This window comes from Entelurus aequoreus, linkage group LG25 (genome assembly GCF_033978785.1).
Source record: "Entelurus aequoreus isolate RoL-2023_Sb linkage group LG25, RoL_Eaeq_v1.1, whole genome shotgun sequence".
NCBI classification, from domain to species: Eukaryota; Metazoa; Chordata; class Actinopteri; order Syngnathiformes; family Syngnathidae; genus Entelurus; species Entelurus aequoreus.
This window is the reverse complement of record NC_084755.1, coordinates 33,474,326-33,496,288: the sequence shown is the minus strand read 5'-3', so window position 1 is coordinate 33,496,288 and position 21,963 is coordinate 33,474,326. Positions and strand designations below refer to the sequence as shown.

The following is a 21,963-nucleotide window of genomic DNA, read 5'->3' as shown; positions in this document are numbered from 1 at the left end:
GCCTTATTTGTATTTGACCACTACTGTTTTCTGTTTATTTGTTACTGACTGTGGCAGGACACCTCTGCCTCTGCTTCACTTTATGTTGCTGGTAAATAATATGGTTGTAGTAGTAGGCTAAAGTTAAATTATTTAGTATGCACTAATTAAAGGGGCAGAGCTTTAAGAGACATTTTAGCTTTTATATTTTATAAGATACATTTTTTGTAAGAACCACAATTAATAAATATATTTCAGTGAATAACTTATTGTTCAAATCTGTATATAAATATGTACATAAAGTGTTGTAATTATATTGTAAAATGGATGGATGGATGGATGAACGTTTAAAACAAAACTGTTATTATTAATTAGTAAGTAAAAATTTTTGGAGCCTTTTTAGAGAAAATCATATCATTGTAGTAAATTATGCAAATTACCTGATGATGTCATGTGACCACGCCCATAGCCACGCCCCCACCAACACAGGTATCTTGGCAGTTTATGGGAAACACTGTGTATTGTATATGGAGTATTACTGTTGATGTATTACTTGTATTACTTGTTAAATAAAACCTCTGCCCTGTTTTTAATGACTACTTAGGCCTACTACGCTACTGTATTGTAATGTTGGTCAATATGGTGGTAAAATGTTTGCTGAGGTGGTACTTGGTGAAAAATGTTTAAGGAACCACTGGTTTAGAGAATATGTATTGGATATGCTTTGGTGTAAATGTGGCGTGGATATAGTTTCACGGTCACATTTATAACTCAATTTCTGTCTGCACACAGTTCCTATATTTCTTTTTACATTTTTACATCGCCACTGCATTATTTCTGCTAGTGAAAGGCTGGGCTGCAATGTATTTGTTTACGGTTGTAAGCAAGTTGTATACCTTCCGTCTCTGTAAAATATGCACCAAACCAGATAATCTGATCATGAAAAACACAAGTGCTGTTACACCCCTACTATTCACAAATCAGCGTGTATAGAGAGAGATTTTTAGCGATTAACGGCCCGTACCTGTTGTTCGGTCAGTGGGTGCAGTGATGCCACGGTCACATTGAGCAGTGGTAGAACCCGCAAAAAAGACGACTGTGTGGGAAACCGCATGTTCAGTTGCAGCAGGTACACCTCGGCGAGGCTTACTGGGACCACCTGAAGAGAAACATGGGGTTGTCAAGACTTTTCTCAAATTGTTTATGAACACCAAGTAAATATTAGCAGCCTTTATTTCTCTTGGTTTTTTTTTTGCTACCACTTGCACACCTTGAAGCTGGAGCTCTTGAGGACCAAGTATCCTCCCTCAATCAAGTCCATGGTCAATTTCAGGTAGAGGTAGGAGCCTTTGCTTAAGGTCTTCAAGTGGCTTATCAGCTTGGCCAAAGCCATGTTGTCAAGGCGACCATTGCTTAGCGACACGTTGCTCTGAATCTCACGGCTGCTGTGGATTCGTTGCATCAGGTAACCCTAAATGAAATAGTTGGATGTGCGGTGTTTAGAGCGAGATGCATAGAGCTAGATAAAATGCAGTGGCCAGGAAGTTTATGTATTACCTGCAGGTCTTGATCTATGGCGCTGTTTTCCTCCATCTTGTCTAAAGAAATCCGGTAAAAAGGTAGAGACCGAGTGATGTCCTAATTATAGATAAGACACAGATGAAAATATTGTTAGTAGTTTTATTTATGCAGCGAATTGGAGCACATCCTGACATGTGGCTAGATTACATTATTTCCTGAATTAGGAACGAACAAAACGCATAGGTAGGCAAACAACCTGGAAGAGACCTACCTGTTGACTGGTCCTGACAGTGGCGATGATCTTCAACCATGGAGGAAACGTGTGAATGTTTCGTGACAAAAAGGTGGTGAGTGTGTCACCGTAATCCGGCCGATGGAACTCTGCCTCGTTTAGGCCATCGATCAGTAAAATGATCCCTGCCCCGTCCAGATGCAGCGCCTTCTCTGGAAAAAAAAGAGCGCAACGTCACACCATGCTTTACTCCGTATATACAGTAATATCTGTCAGACACATTAAAACAAAATCTCCAAAAGCCTCTCAATTAAACAAAGCAAAACTATACCTCAATGAAAATGCACTCCGTACTCTATACTGCACCTTGGTACTCCCATACCTTACATACTGTGTTGAAGTATGGGGGAATACTTACCACAACACAATTCATCCTTTGATCATATTACAGAAAAGAGCAGTGCGGATCATTCACAACGTTGCTTATTTAGAACAAACTCATAATCTGTTTATGTCAAAGTTGCTCAAATTTGATGACCTTGTTAAATATAATATATTAATAATCTTATATAAAGCATTTAACAAATTATTGCCGCGCAATCTACAACGTTTTTTTATAAGACGAGTGCAGGCTCATAACTTGAGAGGCTTTGGATATTTCTCATTGTCGAGAGCTCAAACCACTCATAAACGTTTTTGTGTGTCTGTATGCGGAGTAAAACTATGGAACAAACTGGACTTACAACACAAGCAATGCCAAACTATTAATCGATTTAAACTATTATACAAACATGGGGTCTGCTTCAAATATAGAGATGAGGGTCTTTAATTTGACCTGCTGTTGTACTGTCAAAAAGTGTTAACATGTGCTCAATGTTTCCTTACCATTATTGCTATGTTGTCTATTACCATTATTGCTATGTTGTCTATTACCATTGTTGGTATTTTGTCTATTACCATTGTTTGTATTTTGTCTATTACCATTGTTGGTATATTTATTATTCTTACATTGTTGATACAAATTATTGTTACAGTGTACTAATTATTGTTACCTGTGGTAATGCCACTATGATACAACATCTGTATTATAATCCTTGAACAAAGTAAGAGTGAAACTCATGTGAATAATCACTGAATGGAGAACTGGGGTGGGATTAAATAAATTATCTTCTTCCCACTCCCTTTCAGGCAAAACTGGACAATCATGCATTCATTACATACTATACATTACCTTTTGCACTATATTAATTTATATTATTATGTGTTGTCAACTTTGTACTTTAAAAAAAAAAAAATGTATGTCATTGCCTGAAATAAGTAAATAAATGAAAAAAATGAATATCAGCCTCTTTCTAAAACATTTTATTACCAGTGACATTATTACCCTGGTGCAATAATCATTACAGTTTATGGGGTTTGCTTTATCCCTACACCTGAAAGTTCAGGGTAATATAATTTAAATAAAGGTTGATAAGTGGTATTTCACAACGTTTTTAAGGACAGTTTGGGCTCAGGAAAAGGTTTTTTCTAATAATTTTGGCGGAAACAGCAAGGTTTTCAAAAATTCCAGGTAAATGAGAAAAGTTCCTATGGTGAAAAAGGATATTGTACCCTTGTAGAGAGCATCTAGTGGTTCTAGGATTCCTTTCTGGAGGGCTGAGCTTGGGTTTTGGATGCAGGACCGCAGGCTGAGTGAGCTCTGAAGCTGTTGTGATCGATGCAGCAGCTCTCGATATGCTGACAGCTGAGGGGCCTCAGTCAGCCTCGCCGCCAGGGTATGGACAAACTCCGGAACCAGACACGTGTGGCAGTTGTCAGCCTGACAGAAGTGATAGCAAACTACCTGTAGAGGCAAAGGGGGAATATGTTCTTTATTGAAGAGTTTTGGATTGGCAGCAAAAGCTATAAAACACAAACACACAAAAAAAAAATCTAATCAAATAAAAAAATTATATATATATACACACTACCGTTCAAAAGTTTGGGGTCACATTGAAATGTCCTTATTTTTAAAGGAAAAGCACTGTACTTTTCAACGAAGATAACTTTAAACTAGTCTTAACTTTAAAGAAATACACTCTATACATTGCTAATGTGGTAAATGACTATTCTAGCTGCAAATGTCTGGTTTTTGGTGCAATATCTACATAGGTGTATAGACGCCCATTTCCAGCAACTATCACTCCAGTGTTCTAATGGTACAATGTGTTTGCTCGTTGGCTCAGAAGGCTAATTGATGATTAGAAAACCCTTGTGCAATCATGTTCACACATCTGAAAACAGTTTAGCTCGTTACAGATGCTACAAAACTGACCTTCCTTTGAGCAGATTGAGTTTCTGGAGCATCACATTTGTGGGGTCAATTAAACGCTCAAAATGGCCAGAAAAAGAGAACTTTCATCTGAAACGCGACAGTCTATTCTTGTTCTTAGAAATGAAGGCTATTCCACAAAATTGTTTGGGTGACCCCAAACTTTTGAACGGTAGTGTGTATATATATATATATATATATATATATATATATATATATATATATATATATATATATATATATATATATATATATATATATATATATATACACACTGTATAAATATATATGTACATTTATGTAGGTGACAAAGTGTATTATTATTAGTATCATTGTATTTTATCTGGTTACATTTTGTGATTTTAGTTTAATTCATTTCCATCAATGGATTAATCTTTTTTTTATATGCTGCAGGCCAATATAAAACAACCTGTGGGCTACAATTGGCCACACTTTAGACACACTTTATAAATGAATACGGTATTATGGATTATTGAATTTTCTTAGCAAAGGTTTGGATATATATTTGATTTACCATTTTGGAGGTTGTTATCAGTGGAAGCGGGTTGAATTAAATATTATTCAACAACATAGTGCAGATACCATCATAGCTTGCCAACAGATCCCTCCCTGTTGGCTGGTGGCAGTCTAGGTCATAAATATAATCTCTCTCAATGAATGGGTCTCAAGCCACACGTCACATAAATGTTTTAGTGGTGAGATGCTATAAAAAGAGAATCTTGACTTGAATGTCATAATTGACAGCAGCTCCGAGCAAACTAACTGCAGTCTTAAAAAGGCATTTAGGAATTATATTCAGAAAAAAATTATCCATAACGGATCAGAGAGAGGTTTTTATACTAGTAAACTGCCACTAACGTCTGCTTTAAAAAAACAACTTGTTCAGCAGAAACATAGAGGAGATATAACAGTTTTCACTAGGTTGCAGCAATTCTGTGATGTTTTAAATGATAACGTAGATATGATGTAGAGTTACAGCGTTCCTGCAGATCTCACCAAATCTAATTTAATGACTTTTAATGCAACTTAAAACAAATGTCATGCCCAATTTTAACTGCAGATCATTAATATTATATATAGTCAAAAGCAAGCAAATTGTCTATATAGACAAATTGTAAGGATTTGACAATAATAATGTTCAATAGTTGAAACGTTTACATTAACTGTGGTCAAAATAAGCACTAATGACATATCATAACAATGCAAGTAACCATTTTAAACCCAATGAACAAATTTTTCATTAATTTAGTGTCACGACGAGGGGGGGTTTTCGCATCTTACTGCGAGGATTGTTCTCCCAGGACGCAAACGGACATTTTCGGACAACGGTAGCAGGTAGGAACACATTTAATAATCACTCTCAAACAGGTACCAACAAAAAAGGCGCACAAGGCGAAGGCACAACTTAGCGCAGGAAAAAACTAACACTTAGCGTAAACTATGGACAGGGCAAAACAAAAACTCGCTAACTATGGCATGAAAAAACAAAACTTACTTGGCATGGCATGAAGCAAGAAAAGAGCATGACACAATCGCATGAACACCAGCATAAACAGAGCATGAAAAGAACAATCAATGTTGCCAGCCCGACTAACTGGCAAAGACAGGCTTAAATAATCGTCTCTTAATTAGAGCAGGTGCGTGGTCCCGAACACATGAGGCAGGTGAAACTAATAAGTCGTCATGGAAACTAAAACAAACAAGGGTGCACAAAAACAGGAACTATTGGAGTCTTAAACTAACAGAAAAACAAAAAGCATGATCCAGACCACAGATCATGACATTTAGTTTGTTTCCCTTTTTGTAATTGGGAGGTGATTAACTTAATCATCCTAAATAGGTCAACAATCATCAAGATAAAATGGACTCAATATTTGTTATCAAAAATTACACTTTAATAAATACTGAACATCTTAAAGTGCAGTTTTTTTCCCCCCATAGGAAAAACTGGGTCGGGTGGTTTGTTTTGTTTTTGTTTTTAATGCCAATTGCTGTCAAAGATAACTGTTTCATGCCGCTGCACATCGAATTGAATGCTTTTTAATGCCAGTTAAGGCCTTAATTTTCTCAAAATCCATTCACTGACTTTTAATGCTTTTTAATGACTCGCGGAAACCCAGAGTTACCTGTCCTGCAAGCCTCTGTAGTGCCTCCTGCTGTCTCCTCCTGATCTCTGGAGTCCCTGGACAGCTTCCCCCTCCTCCTTCATCGCCGCCCCCTCTTCCCAGTGAATCATGGGGAAAAGGTTCTGCATCTGAAAAATAAGTACACTTTGTGTTAAGTTCACATACAAAAAAACACTGGCTCTGTTATTATTATGAACAGTATCTCATGTCTTTGGTGTTTTCTTTTCCACTTTGTCATGAGTTTTTTTGCAATGGTTGGCTTGGCAACATGTCTCGTTTTTGGTTGTGCAGCTAGCTGATTCTGTTGGTTGTGCATTACAATTGGGCTGTCTGGAGTATGAGGCTGTCTTTGCGGTCGGAATAACCCATTGGGGGTCTTTTGCTTACAAATCATGCCAAACTGCCTCTCTTCTCTAAGATACTGTGTGTATAAACTGCAGTTTAAAAATGCACACAAGCACAAGTTGTATTTTGCAGGTTAGGTTGCCAGTGAGTACCTATGTTAGGGCACTACAGCGGAACCTCAAAAGTCGAATCCTTGAGCTCCTATTTGTCAGTCATTAAAAAATGTCTACATAAAATCTATCTTAATAGTCAAACAAAAAACTAGTTTTTTTCCTGTTAAGTCTATCTTGTTACAGCTGATGCATTCACTGTGGTTTGGTCGTGAGTTTCAAGGGTTTTTCCCTAGCATTGGTGTCTATAGCAATATGAAATAAACAGAGCGAACCCTCTTGTCAGTCATCCACTCTCTTTGTGTCTGTGGGTGGAGGCAAGGTCGCTTGCATACACACACGGAGAAGTTTGGGCTTGTAACTTAAACGTAATGAACCGTAAAGATCACCCCCAAAATATATCCACTTGTTTCTTATCACATTTCACACATTCCCTGAAAGTTTCATCAAAATACGGCAATAACTTTTAGCGTTATGTTGCTAACTAATTAACTAACGGACAAATAAACCTGGGCGAATACATAACTTCCTGGCAGAGGTAATAAAAATAATGAGATACAGTAGATATACATCCAGAGATTCCTCTTACCGTATTTTTCGGACTATAAGTCGCAGTTTTTTTCATAGTTTGGCCGGGGGTGCGACTTATACTCAGGAGCGACTTATGTGTGAAATTATTAACACATTACTGTAAAATATCAAATAATATTATTTAGCTCATTCACGTAAGAGACTAGACGTATACGATTTCATGGGATTTAGCGATTAGGAGTGACAGATTGTTTGGTAAACGTATAGCATGTTCTATATGTTATAGTTATTTGAATGACTCTTACCATAATATGTTACGTTAACATACCAGGCACGTTGTCAGTTGGTTATTTATGCCTCATATAACGTACACTTATTCAGCCTGTTGTTCACTATTCTTTATTTATTTTAAATTGCCTTTCAAGTGTCTATTCTTGGTGTTGGACTTTATCAAATAAATTTCCCCCAAAAACGCGACTTATATTCCAGTGCGACTTATATATGTTTTTTTCCTTCTTTATTATGCATTTTCGGCCGGTGCGACTTATACTCCGTAGCCACTTATACTCCGAAAAATACGGTACATTGTATTCGTGTCCTATCTGTTCTCTGTAGCGTACTACTCCTTTTTACTACTAAGTACTAGAGCGACTCCATTTAATAGAGACAAAATTCCTTCATTTGAAGTTACAGTGGAACCTCGATTTACGAAATAAATTGGTTCTTGAACAGGGTTCGTAAATCGAAAAGTTTGAATAGTGAAGCAAATTTCTTCATAAGAAACAATGTAAATATGAATAATGAAGTCCATATTTTAGTTAAGCTTTGTACACTTTAAACACAATAATAAAGTGATATACAGTACAGTATTTCCCATAAACTGCCAAGATACCTGTAGCGGTGGGGGCGTGGCTATAGGCGTGGTCACCATGACATCATGGAGTAATTTGCATAATTTACTACAATGATATGATTTTCTCTAAAAAGGCTAAAAAAATGTGTACTTACTAATTAATAACAGTTTTGTTTTAAACGTCCATCCATCCATCCATCCATTTTACAATATAATTACAACACTTTATGTACATATTTATATACAGATTTGAACAATAAGTTATTCACTGAAATATATTTATTAATTGTGGTTCTTACAAAAAATATATCTTATAAAATATAAAAGCTAAAATGTCTCTTAAAGCTCTGCCCCTTTAATTAGTGCATACTAAATAATTTAACTTTAGCCTACTACTACAACCATATTATTTACCAGCAACATAAAGTGAAACAGAGACAGAGGTGTCCTGCCACAGTCAGTAACAAATAAACAGAAAACAGTAGTGGTCAAATACAAATAAGGCAACAAGAGAAGTATCCTACACTTCTCTTTTGTAAAGTAAATCTGAACAGCCTATATGGGCATCTACATCAACTATATGATTGATTTGCCTGAGAAGCTGGACAGGACAAAAAAATAAAAAATAAAAAAAATAATTTTATTTTATTTGTGGCGGACGTAATTCTTTTGTGGCGGGCCGCCACAAATAAATGAATGTGTGGGAAACACTGCAGTACTGTATATCAAACTAACATAACAAGGGGATGATGTCAACTATCTCTTTATCAACAAGCCAAAACAACAACGGCAAGCTAAACTGTCCTGTATGTGCTGCTCTGCCAACACACACACACACACACACACACACACACACACACACACACACACACACACACACACACACACACACACACACACACACACACACACACACACACACACACACACAGAAGTCCATTTGGTGCCCTCACAAACTATCAGAAATTTAAAAAAAATCCTTATCTTTAACAAAAATACTGCTACAATAACAAACATTTAAAAAAAGCAAAATCCACTTTACATTAACATTTGCAAATGTAAAGCTGACGAGAGGAGACGAAGGAGTAGAAAGAGGAAAAAAAGGGGCGTGAAAGAGACGCTGCTCAATGAGAGGTAGTGTCTGTTCCTCTGCTGTGATGTGGAATCTTTTTCCAGAAAAATCTGTTCTCATCACAATTAAAAACTTGCTGTGGTACAACGACAGCATCGTCAATTTCTTTAATACAAGCAAGAAAACAATGGCTGCCAGTAGGACACAAAATGAATGAAGCGTTGGTAAAAAGAGACATGGCCCGCACACACTTGGCTCGATCTAATAGCTAGTAAATCGAAAAGTTTGCAGAAAGAGAGTTTCGTAGATTGAAGTTCCACTGTAGTATTTTTATCATAAAGTACTTGGCCAATAAAGGTGATCCTGATGCGTGTGCTTGTTGGTAGGGAAGCACGGACATTGCAAAGCCAGCTGTGGTTCCATTTGTATGTCACGTTACCCAAAAATGGGCCTATTGCTTGTATTTTAATGACGTCACATCCGGCTCATTGAACATGCGTGGTGGTCAAGACAGCGTCTGTTCACAATGGGTACGAGGCGCCATTTAGCCTTTCTCGAAGAAAAAATGCCCTATCGTTGTGTTGTTTTCGGCTGTATGAACAGTTCAAATCGCAAAAAGGATAAAACGTTTCTTCAGAGTTCCTCGAGAGGAAATCAAGGGGGCGGAAGAGTGCAAGATTTTACGAAAGACGAGTTTACTTTTAATATATTTTACTCTACTTATTTACCATTGATGTATTATCTTGATATTGTTTGTATTTTAATTTTTACGAACAGAAACTAGGAAGTAAGGGTCATTGATACTTTGACAAGAAAGGTACTTCTACGTCTCCCCTTTTGTTTATTTTGTCCACAAATGTGTCAAGAGTACATATGACAACAGGACAACAATTAAATATCGTGATGATTCAGTAATTGTTAGTTTGTTAAATGGATACGCAGTACGGGTGGCAGCTGTCGGGTGCTCGTTGCAGTGTTGTTTACATGGACGTGTGCTCGTAAGACGCAAAGTTAAATCATGAAATGCAACCTTACCCCGAGCAAAAACTATGCATATTTATCTGGAAGAGTAATTTCCCTTAAACCAGTCACACACACACTGCAAAAAGTCAGTGTTCAAAAACAAGAAAAAAAAAGAAAAAAAATTAGGGGTATTTTACTTGAACTAAGCAAATTTATCTGCCAATAGAACAAGAAAATTCAGCTTGTCAAGACTTTGCAAAACATGTCAAATTAGCTAAACTCAATGAACCCAAAAATACCTTCAAATAAGTATATTCTCACTAATAACTAGTGCACTTTTCTTGGTAGAAAAAAAAGAGACCTTGCTCAATATGTTGAAAAATATTCTTAAATTAAGTAAATGCTAGTGCCATTATCTCGACATAATAATATGCGCTCAGCATTACATTTCTTGAAACCAGCAAACTTATACTAAAAATTATTTTTCTTAATGGAAAGGCAACAAGCCAACCGCTTGTTACTCTCGGGGTCTCCTAGCCGCTCAGGCAAATCACATGGTCTAAAGATGCATTTTTCCATCGATAACATGACATCATCGCGCCAAGTGCGTGCTCTTTCAGTCAATTAGTGCGCATATATACAGCCCGGCCCCCGGCCAAATTTTTTTTAATTGTAATTTTGAAGAATTTATCTGAATGTGCATGAACTATTTCTGTTCAAAATTGTTTGAAATGTCACATGTTAAATGTTTAAATATTAACTGTCAGTTTACTGTAGTGTGCCAACTGTACTACTATATGAGTACGTATTTTCTATTGTTTCATTGAAAATAAAACAGCAAAGTCCATTTGGCTGTCATCTGTTTTAATATGAGACACATTCGTGTCAAAATCATGATTTTTTTTTTCATGCTTGAAGTAAGAAATTATTACTTTAAAAAAGTAGTTTTATACTTGTGAATGTTGATGACACAGCTTTGCAACAGTTGGTATTCTAGTTTCAAGCATGTTTTACTCAATATAGGTCATAAAATCTCAGCAACAAGCTGTAATATCTTACTGAGATCATTTAGGACCAAAACCCTTAAAACAAGTAAAACACTCTAACATAAAATATGCTTAGTGAGAAGAATTATCGTATCAGACAGAAAATGAGCAAATATCAGACTTGTTTGAGATATTTAATCTTACTTAGATTTCAGTTTTTGCAGTGCAAAGAAGTTGCTTTTCTAAGTTTTCACCAGTTTTGTCGTGAAAAATGGCGTCTGGAGCATTAAATAGTTTGACGGATAATCCTTGATATCACTCCATAAATCTTTGTTTTAGTATATGATCTATTCCTTTGCATAGTTTGATTTTTTTTGCTCATATCTGCTTTTTGCAGGAAGATCTAGGCCCCTTGCATACTCAAGAGTTTGCGCGCTGCTTGCTGATCGACAGCCGGCTTAGCTTAGTTGACCATCCGGGTTTTTCACTTCCGGGAAGAAGTCACGTAATGGAACTCAAGCAATACGTACAGTTAATAAGGGTTTTTATTCGACTCTGGTACTCATTGTTTAAATGACATCTGATCCCTTTATTTTTTTAAATACTCGTATCAGAAATTCACTAGTGTCAGAAAACAAGTGGCGGTTTCACTGTATATGCATTTCATATTTTTTGCTTACATTTGGGCAGTGTCTGGATGCCAGTGGATGTTGGCCACATCCGGTTTCCATGACAACTCAGGGCCACCAAGCGGGCGATGATGGCAGTCTTGCCAAAACCCATGTTTCCAACAATGACCACCCCTCGGTTGATGGACGGGTCATCGCTGCGGAGACAGGTGTCCACTTCCTTAAAGAGCCACTCCCTTCCCGTGAATCGCCAATCCGACAACAGTCCAGGAATTTCAAAGTGAAGGGGCTTCAAATTGAGGTATGGAGTGAACTGAACTGCAGTGGAAGAGGGTCAGGCATTATTGCACCGAGCTGTTATACTACATGGAAAATAGCACATGTGTGTTCTTTACCTCTCTGCTCCTGTTGACTTCGACTTCCAGAATTCTGTCTGGGCATTCTGAGGGATGACCTGGAAGGGGTGGGCCTTTGCTGTTCATCCAGGTAGGCCAGGTCTTCAAGGTGAGCAGAACTAGTGGCTGAACAAAGAGAAACAAGCGTTTTAATGACGGAGTCGATCAGGAAATAGTATCCCAGCAGTATCTCCATAGTAGTATACCTAACCCTCGTTTGATTTCCTTTAACAACGTTCAACAAACACGTGCAAATCAATTAGAGCTGTCAAAGTTTACGCCTTAATGCATGCAATTAATTTGTGAAAATATTAGGTTATTTAAAAAAAAAAAAGTTAATCCAAATCATGCAAGCAAGTAATTTACTTTGAATACCGTATTTTTCGGAGTATAAGTCGCTGCGGAGTATAAGTTGCACTGGCCGAAAATGCATAATAAAGAAGGAAAAAAACATATATAAGTCGCATTGGAGTATAAGTCGCATTTTTTGGGGAAATGTATTTGATAAAATCCAACACCAAGAATAGACATTTGAAAGGCAATTTAAAATAAATAAAGAATAGTGAACAACAGGCTGAATAAGTGTACACTACCGTTCAAAAGTTTGGGGTCACCCAAACAATTTTGTGGAATAGCCTTCATTTGTAAGAACAAGAATAGACTGTCGAGTTTCAGATGAAAGTTATCTTTTTCTGGCCATTTTGAGCGTTTAATTCACCCCACAAATGTGATGCTCCAGAAACTCAATCTGCTCAAAGAAAGGTCAGTTTTGTAGCTTCTGTAACGAGCTAAACTGTTTTCAGATGTGTGAACATGATTGCACAAGGGTTTTCTAATCATCAATTAGCCTTCTGAGCCAATGAGCAAACACATTGTACCATTAGAACACTGGAGTGATAGTTGCTGGAAATGGGCCTCTATACACCTATGTAGATATTGCACCAAAAACCAGACATTTGCAGCTAGAATAGTCATTTACCACATTAGCAATGTATAGAGTGTATTTCTTTAAAGTTAAGACTAGTTTAAAGTTATCTTCGTTGAAAAGTACAGTGCTTTTCCTTTAAAAATAAGGACATTTCAATGTGACCCCAAACTTTTGAACGGTAGTGTACGTTATATGACGCATAAATAACCAACTGAGAACGTGCCTGGTATGTTAACGTAACATATTATGGTAAGAGTCATTGAAATAACTATAACATATAGAACATGCTATACGTTTACCAAACAATCTGTCACTCCTAATCGCTAAATCCCATGAAATCTTGTACGTCTAGTCCAGGGGTCGGCAACCCAACATGTTGAAAGAGCCATGATGGACCAAAAATACAAAAAACAAATCTGTCTCGAGCCGCCAAAAGTTAAAAGCCTTATGTAAGTGTTATAATGAAGGCAACGCATTAAGTTAGTGTCTCAGAGGGTGAGATAACTCCTGGTAATTACTGGCTTAAAACTGCCAAAGGTATATCAATCAATCAATCAAATTATATTTATATAGCCCTAAATCACAAGTGTCTCAAAGGGCTGCACAAGCCACAACGACATCCTTGGCTCAGATACCACATCAGGGCAAGGAAAAACTCAACCCAATGGGCTACAATGAGAAACCTTGAAGAGGACCGCAGATGTGGGGACCTTTGTGCATTCACGCACAGCATAAAACGTTTGGTAGACAAAATGAGACAGAAGGAGTGGCATAGGGACGGCGTGGCGAAGTTGGTAGAGTGGCCGTGCCAACAATCGGAGGGTTGCTGGTTACTGGGGTTCAATCCCCACCTTCTACCGTCCTAGTCACGTCCGTTGTGTCCTTGGGTAAGACACTTCACCCTTGCTCCTGATGGGTGCTGGTTAGCGCCTTGCATGGCAGCTCCCGCCATCAGTGTGTGAATGTGGAAATACTGTCAAAGCGCTTTGAGTACCTTGAAGGTAGAAAAGCGCTATACAAGTATAACCCATTTATCATTTATTTATAAAACACGTCTTTCTGTGGCAGCGACGGAGATAGTTGTACACGTAAATCAACTACGGTGAGTTCAAGGACCGCCAAAATTAGTAGGACAAAACGGTGCTGGCCAAATACTGTCATCAGTGAAGCATAAACACAAACATATTAAACAGTGGGCTTTCTAACAATTAGGAACGTTTGTGCTATGTTTGTCCTCCTACAGAAACATTATTAAAACAACAAATATATTTTGCCCCCATTTTTTGCCATTTTTGAAAAAGTTCCAGGGAGCCACTAGGGCGGTGCTAAAGAGCCACATGCGACTCTAGAGCCGCGGGTCGCTGACCCCCGGTCTAGTCTCTTATGTGAATGAGATAAATAATATTATTTGATATTTTACGGTAATGTGTTAATAATTTCACACATAAATCGCTCCTGAGTATAAGTCGCACCCCCGGCCGGGCAAACTATGAAAAAAACTGCGACCTATAGTCCGAAAAATACGGCAGTTGTCTTTAATCATCATTCAAAAGTGTGATTCGTTCGATTTAAAAAATTTACCAAATTACAGCACTAAAATCAATGTATTTGAATATTGTACAAAATGTATTTTAATAGTCGAAATCAAAAAGTGAAACTCATAGGTAAATATTTCCAGATAGTAGTTCTTAAATTTGGGCTTTATACTTAGTGTTGGGACTGAGTTACTGTAACGCCATTAGTTTCGGCGGTAACTAGTAATCTAACGCGTTATTTTTTTATATACAGTAACTCAGTTACCGTTACTGCATGATGCGTTACTGCGTTATTTTACGTTATTTTTATGTAGTATCGGCTAGAAACTGAAGATCTGAGTGTGTTTTATTGGAGCGCTCCGGTGGAAAAGAAGAGGCGTGCTTTACCCCACCCACAGAAAGCACGCCTCCCCGCAGGGGAGACGTTCCTCCAGAGCCGTACTTCGGGTCTAACAACCTTCACTTTACCCGGAAGAGGGTCTTTACAGCTGAGGGTGAATGACGAGCCCGGCGGTTTGTTGCAACTTTGTGACTTTATTGGACGCAGCCATCCAGCAAGCTAGAGCACCTACACGCACTCACTGTCGCCGCTCCCTCACCTCTCTCGCCCACTCACTCACTGACGTCACTCACCTCTCATGCTGTCATATCTTAAAGGGCCACACACACACACACACACACACACATACGCTACTCTCATAACAACTAACAAGACATCATGGCGAAGCCAGAAGTCGAGTTTTTTAACATGGAGACATTCTCAATACTTTTCTTTTGTCGAGCACAAAGAAAATACAATTTTAGTTAAATGTAAGTTGTGTCTTGGATCAAAGATCCTATCTACTTAGAGTTAAAGTTAAAGTGCCATTATGTTGCAGCTATTTAAAATAGTTTTGTCAATTTTTTCTGGCCTGAAATAAATTGGCCCTTTGAAACATATCTTTGTCTTTGTGTGTTGTATGTAGAGCACATTGCTTAGCAGAGTTCAGTGATGCAAATACATGTCAAGTTGATCAACAGATTGTATTATTCTCCAGTGCAATCACAGTACTGAAATGAAGACTAAAAGGGCATTAATGGGAGCCTTAAAAAAAAGGGGGAAAAAAGAAGTAACTAAATAGTTACTTTTCACAGTAACGCATTACTTTTTGGTGTAAGTAACTGAGTTAGTAACTGAGTTACTTTTGAAATAAAGTAACTAGTAATTGTAACTAGTTACTGGTTTTCAGTAACTAACCCAACACTGTTTATACTAGACGTAAGCTACATTTCTCAGTATTTTTTTCTGCTGGTGTCACCTTGACCAGCAACACAACTGCACATGCTTCCTTTATCTCTTAGCCTGGACGGAACTCTAGTTTGATATAAATAAACTCTTTTGCACAATTTTCTAATTGAGATGCACTTTTAGCTGAGCCCATATAAAAGAAAAGCATTGCACAAAACGCGAGGACAATAGTCAAATTGAGTCCATATTTGTTTTCTCTGTAATACAGATCACAGGGATGACTGCATCAATATAGCTTGAGAAAAAAATGAGCCGATCCAAGTTGCTTCTCTCCAAATCTTCACTGCATGAACCTTGCATGTGCACGCCGTCATAACAGTTCCAACACCACTGCAAACAAGCTCTCCAAAAGTTGCAGATCCAAGCCCAGCATATCACGATTTGGGGACGGAGGTTTGTTAAAGCTAAAAAGTACATTTATGCTACCTGCAAGAAGAGAAAACTCACCCAAACGTGTGAAAACAGTCAATGCAGTCACAAGCCTGTTACACCACAGAGAATGTTAGCGCTGACTCGGCTGCATATCCTGTGTGTGTTATGAGACGTCATACATGTTACTTCCTTCCTTTCCCCTCTTGAGTGTTCATGCGTCAGTGACCAAGAAGAAAGGGGAAGATGAGGACGAGACACGACCACGATGTCGACAATGACTTTAAACTGGTCACTTTGTATGTTGGCTCCAAAGCCAAAAGGATCCTACACAATAGTTACTGTGATCTTAGATAAAAAAAAGTATACCTTAATATCAAATTTGTCAGTTTACGTTTTTATATGAAGCAGGCAACAACTTGTACACATACTATGTATGTACTGTCAGGGTAAAGACTCAAGGTCACCAGATATATTGTAAGAGTATATGGGTCACTGTAGTCGAGACCCGGAAACTTTTTCTTGGGTGTACAATAGAACTTAGTTTGACTGGCTGACTCACGCCGACATAAGCAGTTGTCAACCACAGACATGAGAATGGGCAAGAAAGGATTTTTGAACCTACGGCAGTTTGTTGACATTTTATCCTTTACCTTACAGAGCTGAAGCAGTACTTTTGTTTTGACCATAACGACAATAAAGCTTTCACATGTGCCATTTTTTTGTCCGGTGGAAAAACAGTAAAATAATTGAATGGCATTTTGTTAGTTGTTTTAGTAGAATCCAGGTTAATATTGCTGTGCTTTTATTTTGAAGCTTACTGCACACTTAAAGGCCTACTGAAAGCCACTACTACCGACCACGCAGTCTGATGGTTAATATATCAATGATGAAATCTTAACATTGCAACACATGCCAATACGGCCGGGTTAACTTATAAAGTGCAATTTTAAATTTCCCGCGAAACTTCCGGTTGAAAACGTCTATGTATGATGACGTATGCGCGTGACGTCAATGGTTGAAACGGAAGTATTCGGACACCATTGTATCCAATACAAACAGCTCTGTTTTCATCGCAAAATTCCACAGTATTCTGGACATCTGTGTTGGTGAATCTTTTGCAATTTGTTTAATGAACAATGAAGACTGCAAAGAAGAAAGCTGTAGGTGGGATCTGTGTATTAGCGTCTGGATGCAGCAACACAACCAGGAGGACTTTGACTTGGATAGCAGACGCGCTATCCGACGCTAGCCGCCGACCGCATCGATGATCGGGTGAAGTCCTTCGTCGCTCCGTCGATCGCTGGAACGCAGGTGAGCACGGGTGTTGATGAGCAGATGAGGGCTGACTGGCGTAGGTGGATAGTTAATGGGGGTGGGGGGGGGGGGGTTTATATTGTAGCGTCCCGGAAGAGTTAGTGCTGCAAGGGGTTCTGGGTATTTGTTCTGTTGTGTTTATGGTGTGTTACGGTGCGGATGTTCTCCCGAAATGTATTTGTCATTCTTGTTTGGTGTGGGTTCACAGTGTGACGCATATTTGTAACAGTGTTAAAGTTGTTTATACGGACACCCTCAGTGTGACCTGTATGGCTGTTGATCAAGTATGCCTTGCATTCACATATGTGTGTTTAAAAGCCGCATACCTGTATATTATGTGACTGGGCCGGCACGCTGTTTGTATGGAGGAAAAGCGGACGTGACGACAGGTTGTAGAGGACGCTAAAGGCAGTGCCTTTAAGGCACGCCCCTAATAATGTTGTCCGGGTGGAAATCGGGTGAATGGTTGCCCCGCGAGATTTTCGGGAGGGGCACTGAAATTCCGGAGTCTCCCGGGAAAATCAACCAATACCGATAATTTCCGATATTACATTTTGAAGCATTTATCGGCCGATGATATCGGCAGGCCGATATTATCGGACATCTCTAAAAAAAATATTTGCAAAAATATGTTGTTTTTCAAACAAAATCCAAGCAAGTACTCAAACGCTGCTGTTTATTGTCAGCTCACAAAAGTTGAGAAGAAGAGATAGACTTCCTTCCTAACAGGAAGATGTACTGAATGACTGATGCACACAAACACACACACACAAAATCCATCTTACCAGCAACAGAGTTTGGGCGGGGCATAAGATAGAGCGGGATGGAGTGGGTGGATCCAGACAAGCGATTTGCATCTTTTCCCCATTCTGGGTGGAGTTTGTTCAGGCTGTATGTGGAGGCCATGCTGTCCCCCGCCTTGTACGGGAAGTCATCGTTCAAGCTTCCTGTCGCAACCATAGAGGAGGAAGAGGTTGAGGTCACCACTGGCCATCCCCCCTGTCTCCTGAGTTTGAGGCTGCTGCCTTGGTAACCGTCACTGGCGTGTTTGGTGTTGTCGTCATGCTCTGGTGCTGATTCAACAGAATAGCTGGTCAATGTGGCTGAAAGACATTTCAGTTCGTAATTGACACACAGAAGGTTCTCAATGTAGACCTAAAAATTATGATTTGACTTACTGCTGATTTTTTTTAAGGGAACATATGATGAATTTTGTCTTTTTTGACTTATAAATGTTGTTACAATACTTATGTTAAACAATGCCAAAGCATCAAATCATGAAGTTAATGCACTTTGCTGTTGACTTGGGCATCTTGCACACAGTTATGGTTTCAGTTTTTTTGCAGTCTAAGTTGTGGTAGAAGCACTTCTTTAGACATTAAGTGGCCATGAGTACACACACAATAAAAAAGGTACCATATTTTTCGGACTATAAGTCGCTCTGGAGTATAAGTCGCACCGGCCGAAAATGCATAATAAAGAAGGAAAAAACATATATAAGTCGCACTGGAGTATAAGTCGCATTTTTTGGGGAAGTGTATTTGATAAAAGCCAACACCAAGAATAAACATTTGAAAGGCAATTTAAAATAAATAAAGAATCGTGAACAACAGGCTGAATAAGTGTACGTTATATGAGGCATAAATAACCAACTGAGAACGTGCCTGGTATGTCAACATAACATATTATGGTAAGAGTCATTCAAATAACTATAACATATAGAACATGCTATACGTTTACCAAACAATCTGTCACTCCTAATCGCTAAATCCCATGAAATCTTATACGTCTAGTCTCTTACGTGAATGAGCTAAATAATATTATTTGATATTTTACGCTAATGTGTTAATAATTTCACACATAAGTCGCACCCCCGGCCAAACTATGAAAAAAACTGCGACTTATAGTCCAAAAAATACGGTAAGCGCAAGTAGTCATTGTGGCATGTGCATAACAACACCAACGTGCAACATGCAGTGACATAAAATGTTGCCATAAACAGTTTTTTTTAATGCAGTCCAAATCGACTGGCGAGTGTGCAGGTGTACCTAATGTTGTGACCGGGTGAATCTATATAATGTTGATGAAGTCTATCTTCGACCGTGTATGGAAAAAAAATTTGCGGTGACGACTTCAAGATATACATTTTAACACTGTACATTTTCAAAAGGCACATCATGATACTTATGGAGAGGGTGAGGCATGGTTTCAGTTCCAATCTGGGAACACCTCCAGAATCGAACATCTTGCAGACAGACTCAATATATAAGTGACTGTGGAGCAAAATTGACACCAAAGCATAGCTAATATTTATCTAGACCACAAGGAAGTGTTTTAAATGTAGATTAATGTCATCATGGGTCCCCTTAAGTTTATCCCCTGATAATGTGCAGTCCAAAATTGTTATGGTTTCTTTTATAAAAAAAAAACAGAATATCAACAAAAAAATCGAAGCAAAATGTGACCTTACAGGAGAAGAAAGCACAGATGTCAGACGTTTCCTGTAGTTAGTTACTAGGGTTGCGCACGTCTCAGGAGATACACTCCTCTTTACAGACACTTTCCAAATTCTGATGGTTTCGAGGCCTTCACTTGGCAACTTGACATTTTATTTCCCTTCAAAGACTTGACATCGGATTGAGGTCCAGAGAACTGGCGGGGCTAATCCTGAATCTGTATGTGATTCTTCTTGAGCCACTCTTCTGTGGCCTTGGTTGTATGTTTTGGGTCATTTTCCTGCCAAAAGACTGAACCATTACCCATCCTCAGTGTTCTGGCTGACGCCAGGAGGTTCTCATCTAAGAATTTACGACACATGGTCAGGCCATGCGGTGAAGTTTTCCTGCAACCCTAACAGTGAAACCCCAAAGCAGAATGTTGGATAGTTAGAGGTTGGACAGTGGGGATGGTCCTGGGGTCATAATCAGCATTTCTCTGAGTAAAATCAATACCAAAGACCTAAATGTTGGTGTCATGTGACCACATCACATTCTCCCAAGGCTTGAAAACCCTTCAGGTGTTTATTGGTAATTTCAGAGGGGTTGCCCATGTGTCTTCCTTATTTGTGTGACACATGGCCACGGATTTTTGTGGTTCAGAATTATTGCTGGTTGGTAGGGAGATCAAACACTTATTTCCCTCAATTAAATGCAAATGCATTTTGTACTGTACCATTACTTTATGTCTTTTCTGGATTTTTCTTTTGATATTCTGTCACTCTGTTACAAGAAACCTACCATGAATGTTCCTGCCTTTGTCAGGCGGTAAACTTATCTCATGAGCAGCAGATCAAACGGTTATTTTCCTCACTGTATCATCCATACCTATGATGCCACTATCTCGACTCTCCAGGGTTGATGAGGGGGAGGAGACACAGGCTTGGATGGATGAAGTTTGTTTATTGTTGTTGTTACCCTCCACTTCAGCAGGGGGCTGTAATGTGGAGGAGGGGGAGGTGCTGCTGCTGGCCAGACTGGAGGAAGGGGATATTCTCTGCTGGAAAGTAAGAACAAAAAAATATATATATATTATTTGTAGGCTACTACTATATTACACAGCTCACAATTGGCCTTATGGTTAAGAAACACTGCTGTATAACTGGTAAGACATTTTGTCGTGACTGCTTTTTTGCAGGATAGTTAGTGAACAAACTGTGGTGTTGTAGTTATTTCCCCATATTGATACTTTTGAACAGATCATGAAGGGATGACTGAAGGAGAAGGATCAAATTGGATATCCTGTATAAATGACAGCATTATCTACATAAGTGCATAATTTTTTGTAGTTGTTTATACATACGAAGAGCAGTACTGATCCTTGAGGACACCTCTTTTCATAAAAGATTGACAGTCTTTGATAGAAATGCACTGTTTATTATTGCGAGGCAAATGTACCAAAATACATAATTATTAGAAAGATAAATAACATGTGGTTTGGGTAAATGACAACAGATTTGATTAAATCCATAAAAATGTGCACCATTTATAGCACCATTAAACACATACTTGCCAACCTTGAGACCTCCAATATCGGGAGGTGGGGGGTAGGGGGTGGGGGGTGGGGGGGGCCTTGGTCGGGGGTAGTTGGGGGCGGTGGTTGGGGGCGGGGGGCGTGGTTATTTACAGCTAGAATTCACCAACTCGAGTATTTCATATATATTTCATATATATATATATGTGTATATATATATATATATATATATATATATATATATATATATATATATATATATATATATATATATATATATATATATATATATATATATATATATATATGAAATACTTGACTTTCAGTGAATTCTAGCTATATCTATATATATATTTATTTATTTTATTTACATAAAATAAATACTTGAATTTCAGTGTTCCGGTGGCTATCCATTAAATGGCAGTATTGTCCTGTTTAACTTCTCCGTTCATGATGAGTATATCATTTCGGCCACCGTGTTCA

General features: G+C 38.4%; 1 protein-coding gene across 7 annotated transcripts in view; it reads right to left on the bottom strand.

The window, feature by feature from the left end:
- tanc2a (tetratricopeptide repeat, ankyrin repeat and coiled-coil containing 2a) overlaps window positions 1-21,963 on the bottom strand; it is a 160,689-nt gene that overhangs the window by 57,271 nt on the left and 81,455 nt on the right. For 4 of the 7 annotated variants that reach the window (XM_062036879.1, XM_062036880.1, XM_062036878.1 and 1 more), the window contains 10 exons: window positions 20,835-21,006; window positions 18,297-18,614; window positions 12,075-12,200; window positions 11,731-11,997; window positions 6,191-6,318; window positions 3,344-3,575; window positions 1,772-1,944; window positions 1,537-1,617; window positions 1,250-1,450; window positions 1,004-1,138 (listed from right to left, as the gene is read on the bottom strand). In XM_062036879.1, coding sequence (XP_061892863.1) covers window positions 1,004-1,138; window positions 1,250-1,450; window positions 1,537-1,617; window positions 1,772-1,944; window positions 3,344-3,575; window positions 6,191-6,318; window positions 11,731-11,997; window positions 12,075-12,200; window positions 18,297-18,614; window positions 20,835-21,006 — 1,833 coding nt within the window. Of the gene's footprint in view, window positions 1-1,003; window positions 1,139-1,249; window positions 1,451-1,536; window positions 1,618-1,771; window positions 1,945-3,343; window positions 3,576-6,190; window positions 6,319-11,730; window positions 11,998-12,074; window positions 12,201-16,272; window positions 16,406-18,296; window positions 18,615-20,834; window positions 21,007-21,963 lie in introns of those variants that run through there. The other 3 variants (XM_062036877.1, XM_062036876.1, XM_062036881.1) reach the window with 3 other exon arrangements.